This window comes from Schistocerca cancellata, chromosome 6 (assembly GCF_023864275.1).
Source record: "Schistocerca cancellata isolate TAMUIC-IGC-003103 chromosome 6, iqSchCanc2.1, whole genome shotgun sequence".
Lineage (NCBI taxonomy): Eukaryota > Metazoa > Arthropoda > Insecta > Orthoptera > Acrididae > Schistocerca > Schistocerca cancellata.
Window position 1 is genome coordinate 201,951,303 of NC_064631.1, and position 16,999 is coordinate 201,968,301.

Sequence of the window (16,999 nt, forward strand, 5' to 3'; positions counted from 1 at the left end):
CACAAACGTAGTTTCTATAAATGAGTTCTATAAAGCATTATGTTAAAGTATTACGAGCAGAAGAAAAAAATCCCAAGTTTGCGAGAGCTGAGCAGAGTTTCAAGGGGGAATAGAAACATTTCGAAAAATTTTGGAAGGGATGGGAATTAATTTCAAACAACGTAAGAAATAACAGAAATATTCTAACTGAACATCCCGACTTTGTTGCAAAGAATGCGGAATGCTTGACGACAATCAGAAATAATGGAAAGGTGCCAAATACACAAGTGCCGGCCGCGGTGGCCGTTCGGTTCTAGGTGCTTCAGTCCGGAACCGCGAGACTGCTACGGTTGCAGGTTCGAATCCTGCCTCGGGCATGGATGTGTGTGATGTCCTTAGGTTAGTTAGGTTTAAGTAGTTCTAAGTTCTAGGGGACTGATGACCTCAGATGTTAAGTCCCATAGTTCTCAGAGCCAAATACACAAGTGGTATTCACGGATGAAAGGTGGATGTATACTCTTTGTACCATGAAAAACTGCTTGCAGAATGAGAAAGTTCCAGATGTAATTATTATTAGCAGTGCAGGCCAAAGAGTACTTGTGGTCCACGCTGGCCGAGGAACAGGATTCCTATAGGGAGCACATTTAATTGTGATTTTAAATCACATCGAGATGTTATGAATCAGGAAGTATATCACAAATGGTGAGAAGAGAAATTTATTCCTAATATCCCAGTTGGTAGTATCGTTATTATTCATAACGCATTTGTATCATACAGTCCACACAAATAAAGCCCCCACAACTGCAACTCGCGAAAAGGGTAACTTAATGACTCATACATAACAAAATCTGCCCTAAACCATGCTTAACAAGAAATGAGCTTTTGCAAATTCTGCGTTATAATAAGCCAAACCTTAAGAAGATGCCGTTTTGAATATGTTGTTCCGACGCTCCCACCGTACTACGGTACTGTGTTTTGAAAACCACAGAGTTAATACGGAATAAGATGAAATGAAAAATTGCAGAAAAAAATTATTCCATTACTTTAACTACCCATAAAGTATAACCATAGTGTCTTTATGTAAGATTATCCAGAATGATTGGTTGAAAGCTTGCAAACAAGTACAGTGAATTTAAAATGGATATTGGCGCAGAGATGGCATAATAAAAGCAATAGAGAATATATTAATTAATGCTGCTCAGGAGAGTGAAGGTGAATATACAGCACACGACGACGTAACTGAGGTTGGAACTGTCACGGTGGATGAAACTGGAATGCATTCCTGGTAAAGAAATGCAGCAGATAAAGAATTTGGCGTCTACCGCTTCTGCGATATACCACCCCCTTCATGACGCTAGTCACCAAGCTTAGTGCAGTTTCGATTGTTTAGATGTAATTCTACCGTTCTTCCTTCCCTCGGCAAACTCGATGACGCGCTGACCGACCGAAGCAGCAAGGGGAAGAAAGTGATGTGTCACAATATTTTTAATACACTAGAAATGTTGCTGAAAAAAAGTTTTAATACGTTAGACAACAGAGATACGTCTACAACGGCAGTAAAAAAATGAGTAATTGTAAGATACTCATAAGATGCCTCTTTATTTTACAGTATAGTAAACTGCATGTTAGTTCTAAAACGACATCTTGCAAGAGTCCGGAGGAACGACAGAAGTGTTACGTATCGGACTTTGTACGCACAATTATGAGAGCGGTTGGCCTCAATAGTTTCTAAGATATCAACTCTGGAAAATCCGGAGGAACGGTGGAATTCTCGCGTATTGGACTTTGCACAAGCAATTACGACCTGTTGACCTCGTGACGCAGCACTCTAGTGCGGAGTAACAGTTCATGGAACTCGCAGTGCCTCAGCACCAAGGCTGGGTCCAGGTGCCTGTTTAAAAAGCGCCGCCGTCCACTCTTTCCGCACACTGCACAGCCTCTCTGATCCAGCCAGACGCAACTCCCCACCATGTCCCGTTCCACTTTTGTTGTCCTCGCCACCGTGCTGGCGCTGGCCGCCGCGGAGAACCGCCTGCTCTCGCAGCTGGACAACATCAACGTGGACGAGGTGCTGGCAGACCCGGCCAGGGTGGACGCCGCAGTCAACTGCTTCCTCAGCGACGCCGACCAGGACTGCAACGTCCGCTCCAAAGTCGTTAAAAGTGAGTCTCTCTCCTCCAAACTACAAACACACTTTCATTAAATATGTTTTTCTGTTGAAACAGAAGCTCTTTGGTGATCATTTCCAGTACTTCTGACTATGTTTCCTTGATGACCTTGTACGATACAACAACAAACCAACGCTTTCATTGCAAATTGCAATGCTGCCGTAACTACACAAAAAAATCATAAAACGAACTAGTAATGTTGTATACAAATTATCTGATATTTATTGAAACTGTTCTCAAATGCATAGCCATAGGTTTTACAGCTTGGTAAATCTTTGATCTGTTCCTGATAAGGCAGTAAAATATTTAATTCCAATGAAATTTGTGAAGAATTTCCTGTCAACATAGGAAATAGTTAATCCCATTTTGACTTACAAAAGTGGACAGTGTAAACGCTTCCTTACACTACTCCGGACGCTGGTTGGACCATGACATCGTTCACTGCTGGTGCTAAATTCCTGTCTTTCTTCAGTGTACTGGCTCACAAAGTCGCTTAATGGGGTGTTCTGTACATGATCTTGATAAAAGATAGTGTTTTTCCATTAGGTAATGGAGGCGAAGAGAAGCAGGAACCAAACTGAAGGGCTGTCTCCGGCTTTATCCCTGATACGTGGATTTTTTTATGCTTACTAAGGTACCTAAACTCAACACCAGAGTAGCACAATGGGCTTCCAAAATAATCAGATGGTTTCGTTTATTGGAAGCCAAGTTTTTGTGAAGAATACATAAAAATTTATTTTAAAGCTTGCATTAGATGCAGTAGTTCTTTTAGACGTTAATTTGAAAGTAATATAATTATTAACAATCACATTCGTTTATTATCAAATGAAACAATGTGGTTCCCGAGACCATTTCAGGTCTAAAGCATCTACAATTTATATACACTCCTGGAAATGGAAAAAAGAACACATTGACACCGGTGTGTCAGACCCACCATACTTGCTCCGGACACTGCGAGAGGGCTGTACAAGCAATGATCACACGCACGGCACAGCGGACACACCAGGAACCGCGGTGTTGGCCGTCGAATGGCGCTAGCTGCGCAGCATTTGTGCACCGCCGCCGTCAGTGTCAGCCAGTTTGCCGTGGCATACGGAGCTCCATCGCAGTCTTTAACACTGGTAGCATGCCGCGACAGCGTGGACGTGAACCGTATGTGCAGTTGACGGACTTTGAGCGAGGGCGTATAGTGGGCATGCGGGAGGCCGGGTGGACGTACCGCCGAATTGCTCAACACGTGGGGCGTGAGGTCTCCACAGTACATCGATGTTGTCGCCAGTGGTCGGCGGAAGGTGCACGTGCCCGTCGACCTGGGACCGGACCGCAGCGACGCACGGATGCACGCCAAGACCGTAGGATCCTACGCAGTGCCGTAGGGGACCGCACCGCCACTTCCCAGCAAATTAGGGACACTGTTGCTCCTGGGGTATCGGCGAGGACCATTCGCAACAGTCTCCATGAAGCTGGGCTACGGTCCCGCACACCGTTAGGCCGTCTTCCGCTCACGCCCCAACATCGTGCAGCCCGCCTCCAGTGGTGTCGCGACAGGTGTGAATGGAGGGACGAATGGAGACGTGTCGTCTTCAGCGATGAGAGTCGCTTCTGCCTTGGTGCCAATGATGGTCGTATGCGTGTTTGGCGCCGTGCAGGTGAGCGCCACAATCAGGACTGCATACGACCGAGGCACACAGGGCCAACACCCGGCATCATGGTGTGAGGAGCGATCTCCTACACTGGCCGTACACCACTGGTGATCGTCGAGGGGACACTGAACAGTGCACGGTACATCCAAACCGTCATCGAACCCATCGTTCTACCATTCCTAGACCGGCAAGGGAACTTGCTGTTCCAACAGGACAATGCACGTCCGCATGTATCCCGTGCCACCCAACGTGCTCTAGAAGGTGTAAGTCAACTATCCTGGCCAGCAAGATCTCCGGATCTGTCCCTCATTGAGCATGTTTGGGACTGGATGAAGAGTCGTCTCCCGCGGTCTGCACGTCCAGCACGAACGCTGGTCCAACTGAGGCGCCAGGTGGAAATGGCATGGCAAGCCGTTCCACAGGACTACATCCAGCATCTCTACGATCGTCTCCATGGGAGAATAGCAGCCTGCATTGCTGCGAAAGGTGGATATACACTGTACTAGTGCCGACATTGTGCATGCTCTGTTGCCTGTGTCTATGTGCCTGTGGTTCTGTCAGTGTGATCATGTGATGTATCTGACCCCAGGAATGTGTCAATAAAGTTTCCCCTTCCTGGGACAATGAATTCACGGTGTTCTTATTTCAATTTCCAGGAGTGTATGTAGATTGAAGTACTAATGAAAATTTGTACCAAAACCAGAATTCTAATACGGTCTCCTGCTCAGTAGGCAGATGCGTTAACTATTACGCCACCCTGACGCTGCAGCTTTGCACAACTGCACAGACTTCCCTAGCACCCCTCCCTCCTCAATCCAAATTCTCATTCACGCCTCGGCTCACTTGGTATTCCTCCTAAACACGAACACCATTTCAGATCCTCTCCAATTGTTTTGGATTAGCACCTCAACAGTGAACGAAAAAGGGGGTTCTAGCCTGAAATCCAGGCACAAGTGATTTGAATCAATTGAAACAATATGCTCCCCCCAGTCCTTTTCAACTCTCAAACATCTGTGATGTGTATACGCTGACTGTAACGACGAATGAAAATTTATACCAAGGCCGGGATTTCCACATGGGTCTCCCTCTCGCTAGGCAGATGCGATAACCACTATGCCACCATGGTACAGTGTATTTGTACAAAATTGATTTATGTTTTGTTAGCTCTGATTTTACTATATAGAGGTTAGTCTGCAAAAATTATTATTTCAGTGCTTTCTTCTGAGTTAAGGACTAAAAAAGCCGCACATATCATGAGGAAAATAAGTTGATTCGTGAAGCCATAGTCTTGTTTACAAAATGCTAAATCCACCAAAAAGAAAGGAAAAGTATATCTATGCGAAAAAGCAGACAAAAATTCGCTTGACGCTTTCCTGAGAGACAATTTTCGCTTCTTCTAAATGAACAATTTAAATTTAGACAAGATGTGGCTCCAATTCAAAGAAACAATATCGACAGAAACGGGATATACACAGAATAAATTTGTTGCGTTCGTTATCTCTAAAAGCGGTAGTTACATTTGCTGTCGAAAGCATCTTTTGTTTATCCCTATTTAAGGTCCGCAGTTATTGTTGTGGTCTTCATTCCAGAGACTGGTATGATTGTAGGTCTTCCACTAATACGTTCTGTGCAAGCCTCATCTCTATTTAACTACTTCAGCCTACATCCATTTGAAGCAGCTTAGTATATTTGTGGCTAGATCTCCCTCTAGAATTTTTATGTCCATACTTCCCTCCAGGATGTCTCTTATCAATCGCTCCCTTCTTTTGTGAAACCGTGCTATAAAATGTATTTTCTCTAATTCCATTCTGTACTTCCTCATTAGTTATTCCATCAGTTCATCTAATCTTCAGCATTCTTCTGTAACATCACATTTCGAAAGCTTCTATAATCTTCTGGTATGGGTTGTTTATCATCCACGTTTCATTCCCATGCAATTCTGAACTACATAAATATAAATTCAGAAAAAGATTTTATAGCACTGATTTATATCATATTAATAAACTCCTCTCCTTCAAAAAAGTTTTCTTGCTACTGCCGGTCTAAATTTTATACCACACTCTAGCAATCGTCAGTTAAGTTGCTGCCCAAATAGCAAAATTCAGCTACTACTTTTATTGTGTCCTTTCCAAATCTATTTCTCTCAGATTTGTCTGGCTTAATTCGACTGCATTACATTATCCGTGTTTTACTTTTGTTGCTGTTAATCTTACAACGTCTTTTCAAGGCAGTATCTACTTCGTTCGAATGCTCCTCCAAGTCCGTTTTCGCCTCTTCTAGAATTGCGTCATCGGCAAACTTAAGAGTTTTTATTTCATCCGCGTGAACTTTAGCTACTTTTCCAAATTTCTTCTTGGTATTGTTTGCTCAATGGATAGGTAGAATAATATCAGGGATAGGGTACAGATTTCACTCAAACCCTTCTCAACTACTGCATCTTTTTCATGTCTTATAACTTTTATAACTGCAGAGTGTACAAGTTATAAACAAATTTTCGCTCACTGTATTTTATCTCTGCTACCTTCAAAGTTTCGAAGATAGTGCAGTAAATTTTGTTAAAGGATTTCTGTAAATAGCATTAACAGTTAAACTTTACTATCAAATATCTATTACCTCTTTTGTTATTGCACTGACATCAGATTAAATTTATCATTTAATATCCTGCCGAAATTATGGAGTAGGAAGAGTTTTACATATGATTTAATGTATGTTTATTGGTAACAGGCCTGATTGCCGAGACGGTGAAAACCAACTGCGGCGAGTGTTCAGAAGGGCAGAAGGCTGGTGTCGCCAAATTTCTGGGGTTCATCTCGAAGAATAAGCCAGAAGAGATGAAGCAGCTGCTCGCCAAATACGACCCCAACGGTGAGGCTCTCGCCAAGTACGGCGACAGCTGGAGGCAGAAGGGCATCAGCGTGTGATGAAGACGTCTCTCACACACACCGTAGGAGAGAAGACTCATTACTCTTTACTTTCTGTGAATCGTTGTATGTTAAATAAAACGAAATTCTACATTATGATTGTAAACCCTTTCTGCTGTAACCGTACCTGTGGTCAATATATTCAAAAGCAGTGTTTGGTAAACTTTCAGGCCATTGCTCTACAAGTTGATTAGTTGTACTAGGTTCAGTCACACCTTTACGCCCATTACTGCTGAGTATAAGGTATACCTGTTACTAGTTTAGTTTACCTAAGAAAAGAGCAATTATTGTCTCTGCATGCCTCTGCCGATGAAAAATGTCCTAACAGTGACATTCGTATTTGTGTATTGTAACTTTCACCATCACAATCGCCACGGGGAAAACCAGCCTACACACCAAGAAAATTACGTTTGACAGTAATTATCACAAAACGAGCCTCAGTCGACAGCAATTTGCGATTAATGAGAATGGAGACATACAACACTCGCATCTGGGAGGATGTCGGGTCATATTCCCATCCGACCATTGAGATATGTCTCCCGTTGGTTCCCTAAATCTCTTACGACAAGTACCCGAATTGTTCGTTTGAAAAGGACACGGCGATGTCTCTTCATATCCTTCACCACTTCGAACTTGAGCTCAGTCTCTAATGCTGTTGTAGTCGACGGATTGCTAAACCCTAATCTTTTTCCGTTTCGTTTCACCATTCTCATAACAGGTTTATGTATCAATTTTCATCTCAAACACTTTGATTCTCTCCTTTTCTGGTTTTCCCACAGCCCACTTTAAGAGGCAGCGAAGAACACAGAAAGTGAGCAAATCATTGGGATACACGCCTCGGTGGACTAAAATGACGGCGACCGCTTTCTGTAAGCGGAAAATCCGGGGTCGAGTCCCAGTCCGACACTAACTTTCATGTGTCGTTAATAAAAGGTACAGCTGACGTCAAACTGTTTTAGCAATCTGCGACCCAATTTCGTAATAAAATATCTGTGAACTGTCAAACACTGTCTTTCCCTTCAGACATGTGTGCAAGCTTGAAGGACAGTCTAATGTAGTATATACAGACACTATAACTACAGACTATGTGTAAATGAAAACATGAAAATGCAAATGGTGCTGGTATTGTATTGAAAATCAATGTTACAATTGCGAAACTGGGACCAGGGTGCTCCGTATGGTGGGCAAGAAATTATTTTGAAACGTTCTCTGGGACTCGTCGAGGTGGCTCTGAGCACTATGGGACTTAACTTCTGAGGTCATCAGTTCCCTAGAACTTAGAACTTCTTAAACCTAACTAACCTAAGGACATCACACACATCCATGCCCGAGGCAGGATTCGAACCTGCGACCGTAGCGGTCGCGCGGTTCCAGACTGTAGCGCCTGGAACCGCTCGGCCAGCCCGGATTGCAGGTGGTGTCCTTTCTGCCTTAGGGACTTCGTGAAGCTGAGTATTAATCAAGTGTTCGGGATCTTCATCAAATAGGATTAAAGAAAAATGTTGTAGAATTTTCTTTGTTTTCCTTTATTGTTATTTCACGCCCTTCGCCCCCTATGGGCTGGGGGTGACCTGTCAGCAGCACATTTCTCCGTTCTTCAGCCAAGAAAATTGAAAAAATTTGCAGCGACAAATATAAACAAAATTTGCTGTGGTATTTAATTTTAAATTAAAAATTATAGATGGACAGTTAAAAAAACCGAAAATTTGTATGTTTTAGAAACACATACTAAGAAGCTGAAGCTATTTTAATAAAACACTGAAGCACTGCAGTTTCACTTAAAAACCTGAAGGACCTGCACTAGGGTAGCAATTGTGAGGCATGCTGCTTTATATTTTACCGATAGATACAATCAGCACGAGAATTTGATGGACATTCTCTGTGAACGTTGTTATAGGGAAGAACTAATTTTCGTGAAATGCTCTTGAGGAAGTTTAATATAGTATCCCGCTACTCTAGCTATATGCAGATTGACTCGGAGAGTGCGACCGATATCATTTTGTCACACACATTACTTCCGCTTCCGACTGTCGCGAGTACACAGGCCGCGGCGAACATATCACCTGGGAATCCATTTGTTTCCCCCATAAGGAGCGTATGATAGTGACCTGCCTAGATGGTGTCACGCTACAATATAAGAGATCAGAATATCACATCCTTGCTTGCTATTTTTCCACCTTGGACACAGTTTTACGAACTGTGGTAGCAGTAGCTGATACTGTGAATGCGGCAACAGCAAATTAGAGAGAGTCCGACATACTAAAGACATTGTAGACCCACTTGGTGACGAGCGTGGCAGAATGGGAGAAAGTTCCTCCAACAGCATCAGCACCATTTGTTTCTATGCCAGCAGTTTCAGCACCTACATTTCACGTATTTAATAAATCGCTGGAAACTTGGGATATGTATTTTTAATGATTTCTCCTGCATTCCTCATACTCAATTTCCATATATTTCGTTGTTCTCTGCTGGTAGTCACAGTCACTTGCTGTTTCGCAAATTATGGCCACTCGTGCAAACAAATAGCTTACCGTTCGAAGTCATGTGTACATTGTTGCTCACTCGTTTCGAGGCGCAAACACATGTAGTGGCTTTTTTTATGTTCTGAGGTGTTCAGCTGGTTGACGTCGTCAAAATGGGGAGACAATTAGTAGACGACGTGAAGGAGATCTGCTACCCTGAAGAAAAAAGCGCTTGATGGACGAAACTAGGAGGCTATAAGAAAAACAGAAACAAAGTATGCATTCCTTGCTAAAACAAATCTACTAATATAAAAGACAGGTCTTAGTTTGAGGAAAAAATTTCTTAATGTGTGTGTGTGTGTGTGTGTGTGTGTGTGTGTGTGTGTGTGTGTTTAGACCACACCATTGCATGAAAGCAAATTATGGACTGTATGAAAACCAGGGAAACAAGAAAAGAGAATAGTAATACATTTTCTTTTCTCTTTTCTGGTTTATAATAAAAAATTTCTCTAAGTTTTTTTGAGAGAGAAAAAATTATTATAACGACGAGACTGAAATAACGAATATAACATAATATGCACAGGTGATTTCAGTGGTCAGTCATAAACAGGGTATTGTTAGAGACTTTCACGTCATCTCGTCTACAAATTCTGAAACAAATAAAAATGAGTTAGGACAAGAAAAATGAAGTTGTAGGTAAACATTAATATTCACCACAAATTTGGACACTTGAACGCACTTGGGGGTAGAAAAATCAGTCTTTTTTTGGACTCAATGTTTAAAACCAAGGATGTAGCTGAAATATCAAGAAAGCAAATATTAGGAAAAAAACCGGTGGCAGCGCCTCACGACGAATAAGAGCTATAATATTAATTGAACTAGAAATTCTATGACAAGAAATTCATTATCGTCAGTATTAAGTTTATTCACATAGGTAAGAGAATCACTTCATTACAGTTTCAGGTACTTAGTTCTATACACTGTCATACAGACAAAAAAAAATACAGTGGAAAATGCATACACGAAAAAACAGCACTGCGCTATAAATGAAGAGAAAAGAAATGGACATCGGGGGGAGGAGGAGGAGGAGGGAGGAGGAGATTAGTGTTTAACGTCCCGTCGACAACGAGGTCATTAGAGACGGAGCGCAAGCTCGGGTGAGGGAAGGATGGGGAAGGAAATCGGCCGTGCCCTTTCAAAGGAACCATCCCGGCATTTGCCTGAAGTGATTTAGGGAAATCACGGAAAACCTAAATCAGGATGGCCGGAGACGGGATTGAACCGTCGTCCTCCCGAAATGGACATCAAATCGACAGCACTGTGCTATAAACCAACAGCGAAAACATCTACGGTAGTGATGAAGGCAGAAAAAATGAATTAAAATTTGTGCCACTGGCAGGACTCGAACACGGGTCTTTTTGCTTACTACTTCTACTTCCATCATTATCGTAGATAAAGATGAGACTTAAATGTCTCGGGGAAAATTTAATTATAAGATCTAGGAGCGAAAAAATCATATAGAAAAAAAGCGTTGCGGTATAAATTGTCATATACTGACAATATAATGACTTGTACTTTGTTACGCTTAAGGCTATTTGGAACTATGAAGGGCACTCCAAGGTAGGAAGTCAGACACAAAGCAGAAACCAGGCAAAAGTGATAACGTTTAGCGTTTAGGTTACCGAAGACACATAGTAACAGAAGACAATAAGAGCGTGAAACAGATAGCTCTGCACTATAAATGGGAAAAAAGGATTGCATTGTAAATGAATAGAAAAAAGAGCATTAAATCGATAGCTCTGCACAATAACTGAGCAGCAAAAAGTCAGATAGGAAGAAAATTACTGAAGTTTAAATCAACAGAAAAGAAATGGGAATCAAATCGATAGCTATGGACTATAAATGAATTGTGAGAAAAACCATATAGGAAAATACAGCGCTATAAGTGAACAGGAGAATGGAGCAGCAAATTGCTAACTCTACACTATAAATGAAGTTAAAAAAATCATAAAGGAAAGAAAGCACTGCGCTGTTAATGAATAGAAAAGAGCATCAAATCGATAGCTCTGTACTGTAAATGAACAGCAATAAATCGTACCTGAAAGAAAAAGTTGCGCTATAAATGAATGCAGAAAAAGATCTTCAAATCAATAGGTTTGCACAATAAATGAATAGAAAAAAATTATATAGGGAAAAAGCACTGTGCTATAAAGGAGTAGGCAAAGTGAGCTTGAAATCGATCTGCACTATAAATGAACAGCAAAAAAATCAGATACGAAAATAGCACTGCGCTGTAAGAGAACAGGAAAAAGAACATCAAATTGAAGTACAGCCAGCAACTACCTCAAATTCACAGAAAAACACAATATTCATACTGCACCTTACTTTCGTATAGAAAAAAATACGAAGTATTACGCTATACTTTCAACTACCTAGTTTCAACTACTTTTGAAAACTATTAAATTGAAACGAGTTTTTCTACATTTTAAGAAATGCTCAGCAAGAAATTAGCAAAGAAATGTACAAAAAAAGGAACAGCAAAGAAAAGAACATCATATGGACAACAAGAAATGAACAGCAAAAAAATGAGCATCAAATGGACAGCAAAAAACGAACACAAAAAAACAAATGAGCGCCAAATGGACAACAAAAAAGATGAACAGCAAAACAATCGCATGTTAAACGTAAAAACAAACGTATCACCTCAGTGCGCCTTTTTTATGTTCTTTTGTTGTTCATTTGATGCTGTTGTCTTTTTACTGTACATTTGTTGGTGATTTTTCTGTCCCCTTCTTGAAGCAGAGAAGTTCACAAAAGTTTAGTAGTTTTGAAAATTAGTTGAATCTGGGTAGTTGAAAGTATAGTGGAGTGTTTTTTCACACGTCTGGATATAGTGATTTTCTCTGAATTTGAAGGGAGGGACTGGCAGTCCCCTAAATGTATGCTCTTTTCTCTGTTCATTTATAGGGCAGTGCTTTTCCTACCATACGACATTTTTGCTATTTAGTTACAGTGCAGAGCTACCGAGTTGATGACATTTCGTTTGTGTTCATTTATAGCGCAGTACCTTTTTTCTTATATGATTGTTTTGCTATTCATTAATACTGTACAGCGATCGATTTGATGCTCTTTTTTCCTTTCCTTTACAGGACAGTGCTTTTCCTTATATTATTTTTTTGCTTTTCATTTACAGCGCACAGACATCGAGCTGATGCCATTTCGTTTCTGCTCATTTATAACGGAGTTAATTTTTTTCCTGTATGATTCTGCAACGGTGCTACCTGATCTGCAGTCAGCTCTAATGTCAAGTCCGGGCACGTAGTATGGATTGTCGCCGGGAGTGTATATTCGGCGAAGTAATGAGTTGAGGGTAGCTGTGGAGTGCGTAACGTGTTCCTAAGGGAGAGAGGAAAGGTGATGACGCTTCGGAAAGTCCATTGGCACCCAGCACCTCACACCATAGTTCTCAAATAGTCAACTGCTCACCAGACACAGCTCTGGCAAGTAAAGATTAAGTTCTTTCCTTGAGTGTCTCACTCTCAAGCAAGTTACACTAAACACTCGAGCCTGCCTAGGTTCAACACAAACACACACACACACACACACACACACACACACACACAGACAGACTCGTAAAATAGTTTTCAATAATTTTCACTTTATTTCCCACGTAGTACTTTCATTTTGTAGCCCTTCATAGTTTTTTACATGTCACAATAACGGTTCAGATTATTGTCCTGCTCTAAAAAAGGAAACAAATTTACTGATTCTGCATGTTCTACTTAGGAACATCAACAGTTCTAGTTTGCATTTGTGAGTCTATACCTTTCCTTTACAAAAGACTTTAATTTCATTACATCAAGTAAAGGCGAGTAAATAGCAACTAGGCCGATCTGGTTTTCTGAACACTTGTTACGATAGCGGTGCTACGCTATTTCAAATTCAGACATATGGCATATCACGTAAGAAACATCTGCAAATGGCACAACAAGCAAAACCAAAACGTGTTTAAGTCACACGTGAGCTATGTCAAAACACAGAAAAGCTCGAACATGGAGCATCAGAGGACGGTGTACAGACAGTTAACTTCACCAAACCCTTCGTCCACTAGATATTACTAGTTGCTTATTCTACATAAAGCCAGTCTTGCATGAATTACGATAAGAACCACACAAATGCATTTAAGATACTGCTTAACGTAAAATGTTTACATAAAAAATATCTTTTCGGCGCTCGCCGTAAAGGTGTATGTCACATGTATTCGTAGGCATATAGTAGTTTCGTCGGCATTACACAGCGTAGAAAAAACTTATATACTAGTATGTAGAAATAAATTCATATTACTCTTCAACATAAAATCGCAATATAATTCATGCCTGTTTTCTTTATCCATGGAGCACATTGTTCAGTTATTTTAAGATAAATTGTTTGTTAAAAATGTTCACGTTGGTTATTCATTAGTGTCATGGAAACATTAAATCATTTTCACCTATAATTCTTGTTTCTAGCTACTGATAGTTATTTGATAACGCAAACAAACCGTTAAAATGAGAGTGCTATCTCATAACATAATGCATATCTTCTCACGCTAAACAAAATAATGGAAACACAGTAAGGATGTTTAGACATCAGATTACTCTTTAGTTTTTTATACGAATAACACTTCGATCGAGTGTACCCGATGTACCAGCGTTAAAGACTTTTCGTAGAATATAGTTACATGTACTGAAACTTGAATCCTTCAAAAGATTTCATAATCTGCGGGTAGCAAACAAATATTTTTATGATGATTCTTAGCCTTAATACTTGCTGTCTAACTATGCAAATATCTCTTCAGAGCCTGGTTGACAGATAAACATTTAATTTTCTGTGATCTCAGAAAAGCCAAAGGATAACTGCCAGTGTTATGTATGCTAATGATGTTATATGTATCAGTGTAAAGCAACTGCCATCTACTATTGCGTTTATGCAGAGCTGAAAATTATGAATGGAATTTTAGTTTCTCTAAGGGTGTTTAGTTTCTCTAAGGGTGTATGTTTGGATTCGTCCAACTTTCCATCGGGTGTTTGCATCCGAATTATGGCGTGTTCTATCAGTGCTATTAGTGTGTACTTCTTCAGACGTAGCAAGTGATTTAGCCATCCATTTGCTTCTTTGTTGTTGTTCAGTAATTCAGCAGGTGTGTAAGAAGTGGGGTGAATTGGAATGTTACTTCCTATTTGGTTCTATGAGTTCGACTCAGCGTGTGTGTTGTTTATTTGCATACGCTCTTACATATCGGTTAAGATCCCCAAAAATATGTTCAATGAGATTGCTTTGCGGTTGAAAGCGGCATATCAAAACGAGCTTAATGTGATTGTCTTTCAGAAATGTTTCCATTTTCTACATGTAAAGTTGGATGCACTGACTTTAAGGAATGCAACAGAGTTGCCAACTGTGGGTATGTGCTGTTTGTGAATCCTTTTAGTTAAAGAACATCCTGCTGTTGACGTCAAGGATTATAGCTTAACGTATTTAGAGAAAATGTAATATAAAGCTAATAAATATCTGACACCCCCTGGTGTAGTCGGCGCTGGCCCAGCTGTATCGACAGACGCGAAACGCATTCATTGTTTTGGTAGTATTGAGCGTAGTTCACTGTTACAGCATTTGTTTGTTGGCTTAACCTTCTAGCACACGAGACAGGTTTTTAAAAACTTTTCAATGTATAAACGCATATTTGGTAAACAGCAGTATAAATTGTAGTTCCTCAAGCATTTAATAGCACCGTAGTGACCGCAGACATAAAGAGTATACCAAACCAGAGATTCTCTGCATGTACCAGTTATTACTATTGACGTTGCGTCGGTACAACAATCCGTCATCACGAACCTTGCACTGTTGCTGAATTATCTCTGACGGCTTGTCTCATAGAAGTGTTCTTAACTTGAATCCCGCGATGTTGCCACGTTATTAAACATAATCTAAATAGTACCAGATTGCATTAAAAGTTTTCTGTAGGTTTTGGTTTATTCAGTGATATCAGAAAGTTCAGATACTCCAGCGCAAACGCGATAAAGCGTCAGCGACTACATTATCCTTACTTTGTATGTGTATTATCTCAAGGTCATATTCGTGAAGAAATGCTGTCCATATAGCAAGTTTGGGTACAGTAACTTACTTTTTAATAGAAACCTAAGACCTTGGGAAATAAATGTCGTGTGACTAGGGCCTCCCGTCGGGTAGACCGTTCGCCGGATGCAAGTCTTGCGATTTGACGCCACTTCGGCGACTTGCGCGTCGATGGGGATGAAATGATGGTGATTAGACCAACACAACACCCATTCCCTGAGCGGAGAAAATCTCCGACCAGCCAGGAATAGAACCTGGGCCCTTAGGATTGACATTCTATCGCGCTGACCACTCAGCTACTGGGGGCGGACAAGTCCCTGGTGAACACAGTACTTCTTGATATGTTTACCATAAATATAATACGCTAGTTAAAATTCAAAATGACAGCTACAGCTTCCGGCGTGGTAGCTACTTGCAAAACCGATAATTTGAATCTCAGCTTCACATTTCTCTCTGGCATCTTAAGCATACAAGCTATGATTCCTGTAAAGGATAAGACAATGGCAGTACAAAAAATGTAACTTCATGTCAGGATGACGTAGGATATCGCGATTCATAAGGGCACCTTTAAAAGTATCAGAGTCTGTTTCACAACTATCTGACTGAGTTTTTCTTTAGTAATCCTAAGGGTGACGGGCTGTTCAGTAATTGATTGTACACATATCGACGAAAGAAAGAAAATAAACCAATGAATGCTTTTTAACTGTTGGTTAGTGTACAGTGTAGGCAAATTCTTGTTTGCACTTGTTTAGGTGGCATCAGATATCATATATGATGGTGAAATAATATGACCTACAAACCGTGGCTGGCTAATGCTATGCGTTGGATTAAACCTTGGTTGCTATTCTGTGTTTAGTCTCGCACGATTATCGCGATTATGCTGTTATCCTCTCTTTCCGCGTGTGGCAGCAGCGGAGCAGTGAGGAAATCTCCGTGGCGCGTGTTTGGCCGGGCCCGGTCGCGGCCTCTATGCGGTGTGTGGTGCTGTTGTCATTGCTACGAGGTTCGTGGTTCACCGATCCTGCACATGAGAGTTGAGTTTTCACTTAATCTACCAGCAGGTTAGTACTGTTCACACTGTGTCGTTTGGAGTACGTTGTCGGCTGTTGGGATATTTCCACGAGCAACAGCTTGTGTTTTCAAATTGGCAAATCTTAACCATCCTCCTGTGGAGTTTAACTGTACTTGGTTATATTGATTTGAAGTGCACCAGCGGAATCTCCTGCCTTGTGGCCGTTATTTTTATGTTCCGGTTACCTGCCCTGGCCGTTGACGTAAATTCAGGCAGTGTATTTTCCTCACCGTGTTGTCGCTGTCCAGCACGGTGTGTAGTTTTACAGCTCAATGTATAATTGGTTGTTGGCGTCAATACCTTCTACGTTTTTCCATTGAACTCCCTACTGGGTGCTAGCCGGGTGAAGCGGAGGTTATTTTGTCGGTGGGTCCACTGACTGTCTATCAGTTGGGTTGTCGTCGGATCGAGAATGGCTGGGCCGACTGCCTGTCTCACCTAAGCGAGCGTTAGTGCTTGAATTCCATGCGGACCCTCGGAAACTTCTGAGCTACGTTGGGTGTATTGCCCTTTCTTGTTTGTTCTTGTTGTTTGTACTTGTATGGCTTCCAGTCGATTTTTAGATTAAGGTTGTTTTGCCCTTAAGGCGTCAAATGGTTTGAGCCTTCAGCCTAATTTAAGAACTGTTTTGCGTAAAGCTTTT

At 41.1% G+C, this 16,999-nt stretch overlaps 1 protein-coding gene across 1 annotated transcript; it reads left to right on the forward strand.

Annotated features, from left to right (window-relative positions):
* The first annotated feature begins 1,894 nt into the window (after positions 1 to 1,894).
* LOC126191020 (ejaculatory bulb-specific protein 3-like) lies at positions 1,895 to 6,874 on the forward strand. Its single transcript, XM_049931719.1, has 2 exons — positions 1,895 to 2,141; positions 6,515 to 6,874. Exons 1-2 carry the CDS (start codon positions 1,949 to 1,951, stop codon positions 6,709 to 6,711), a joined length of 390 nt encoding a protein of 129 aa, XP_049787676.1. The 5' UTR covers positions 1,895 to 1,948; the 3' UTR covers positions 6,712 to 6,874.
* Positions 6,875 to 16,999: the final 10,125 nt, after the last annotated feature.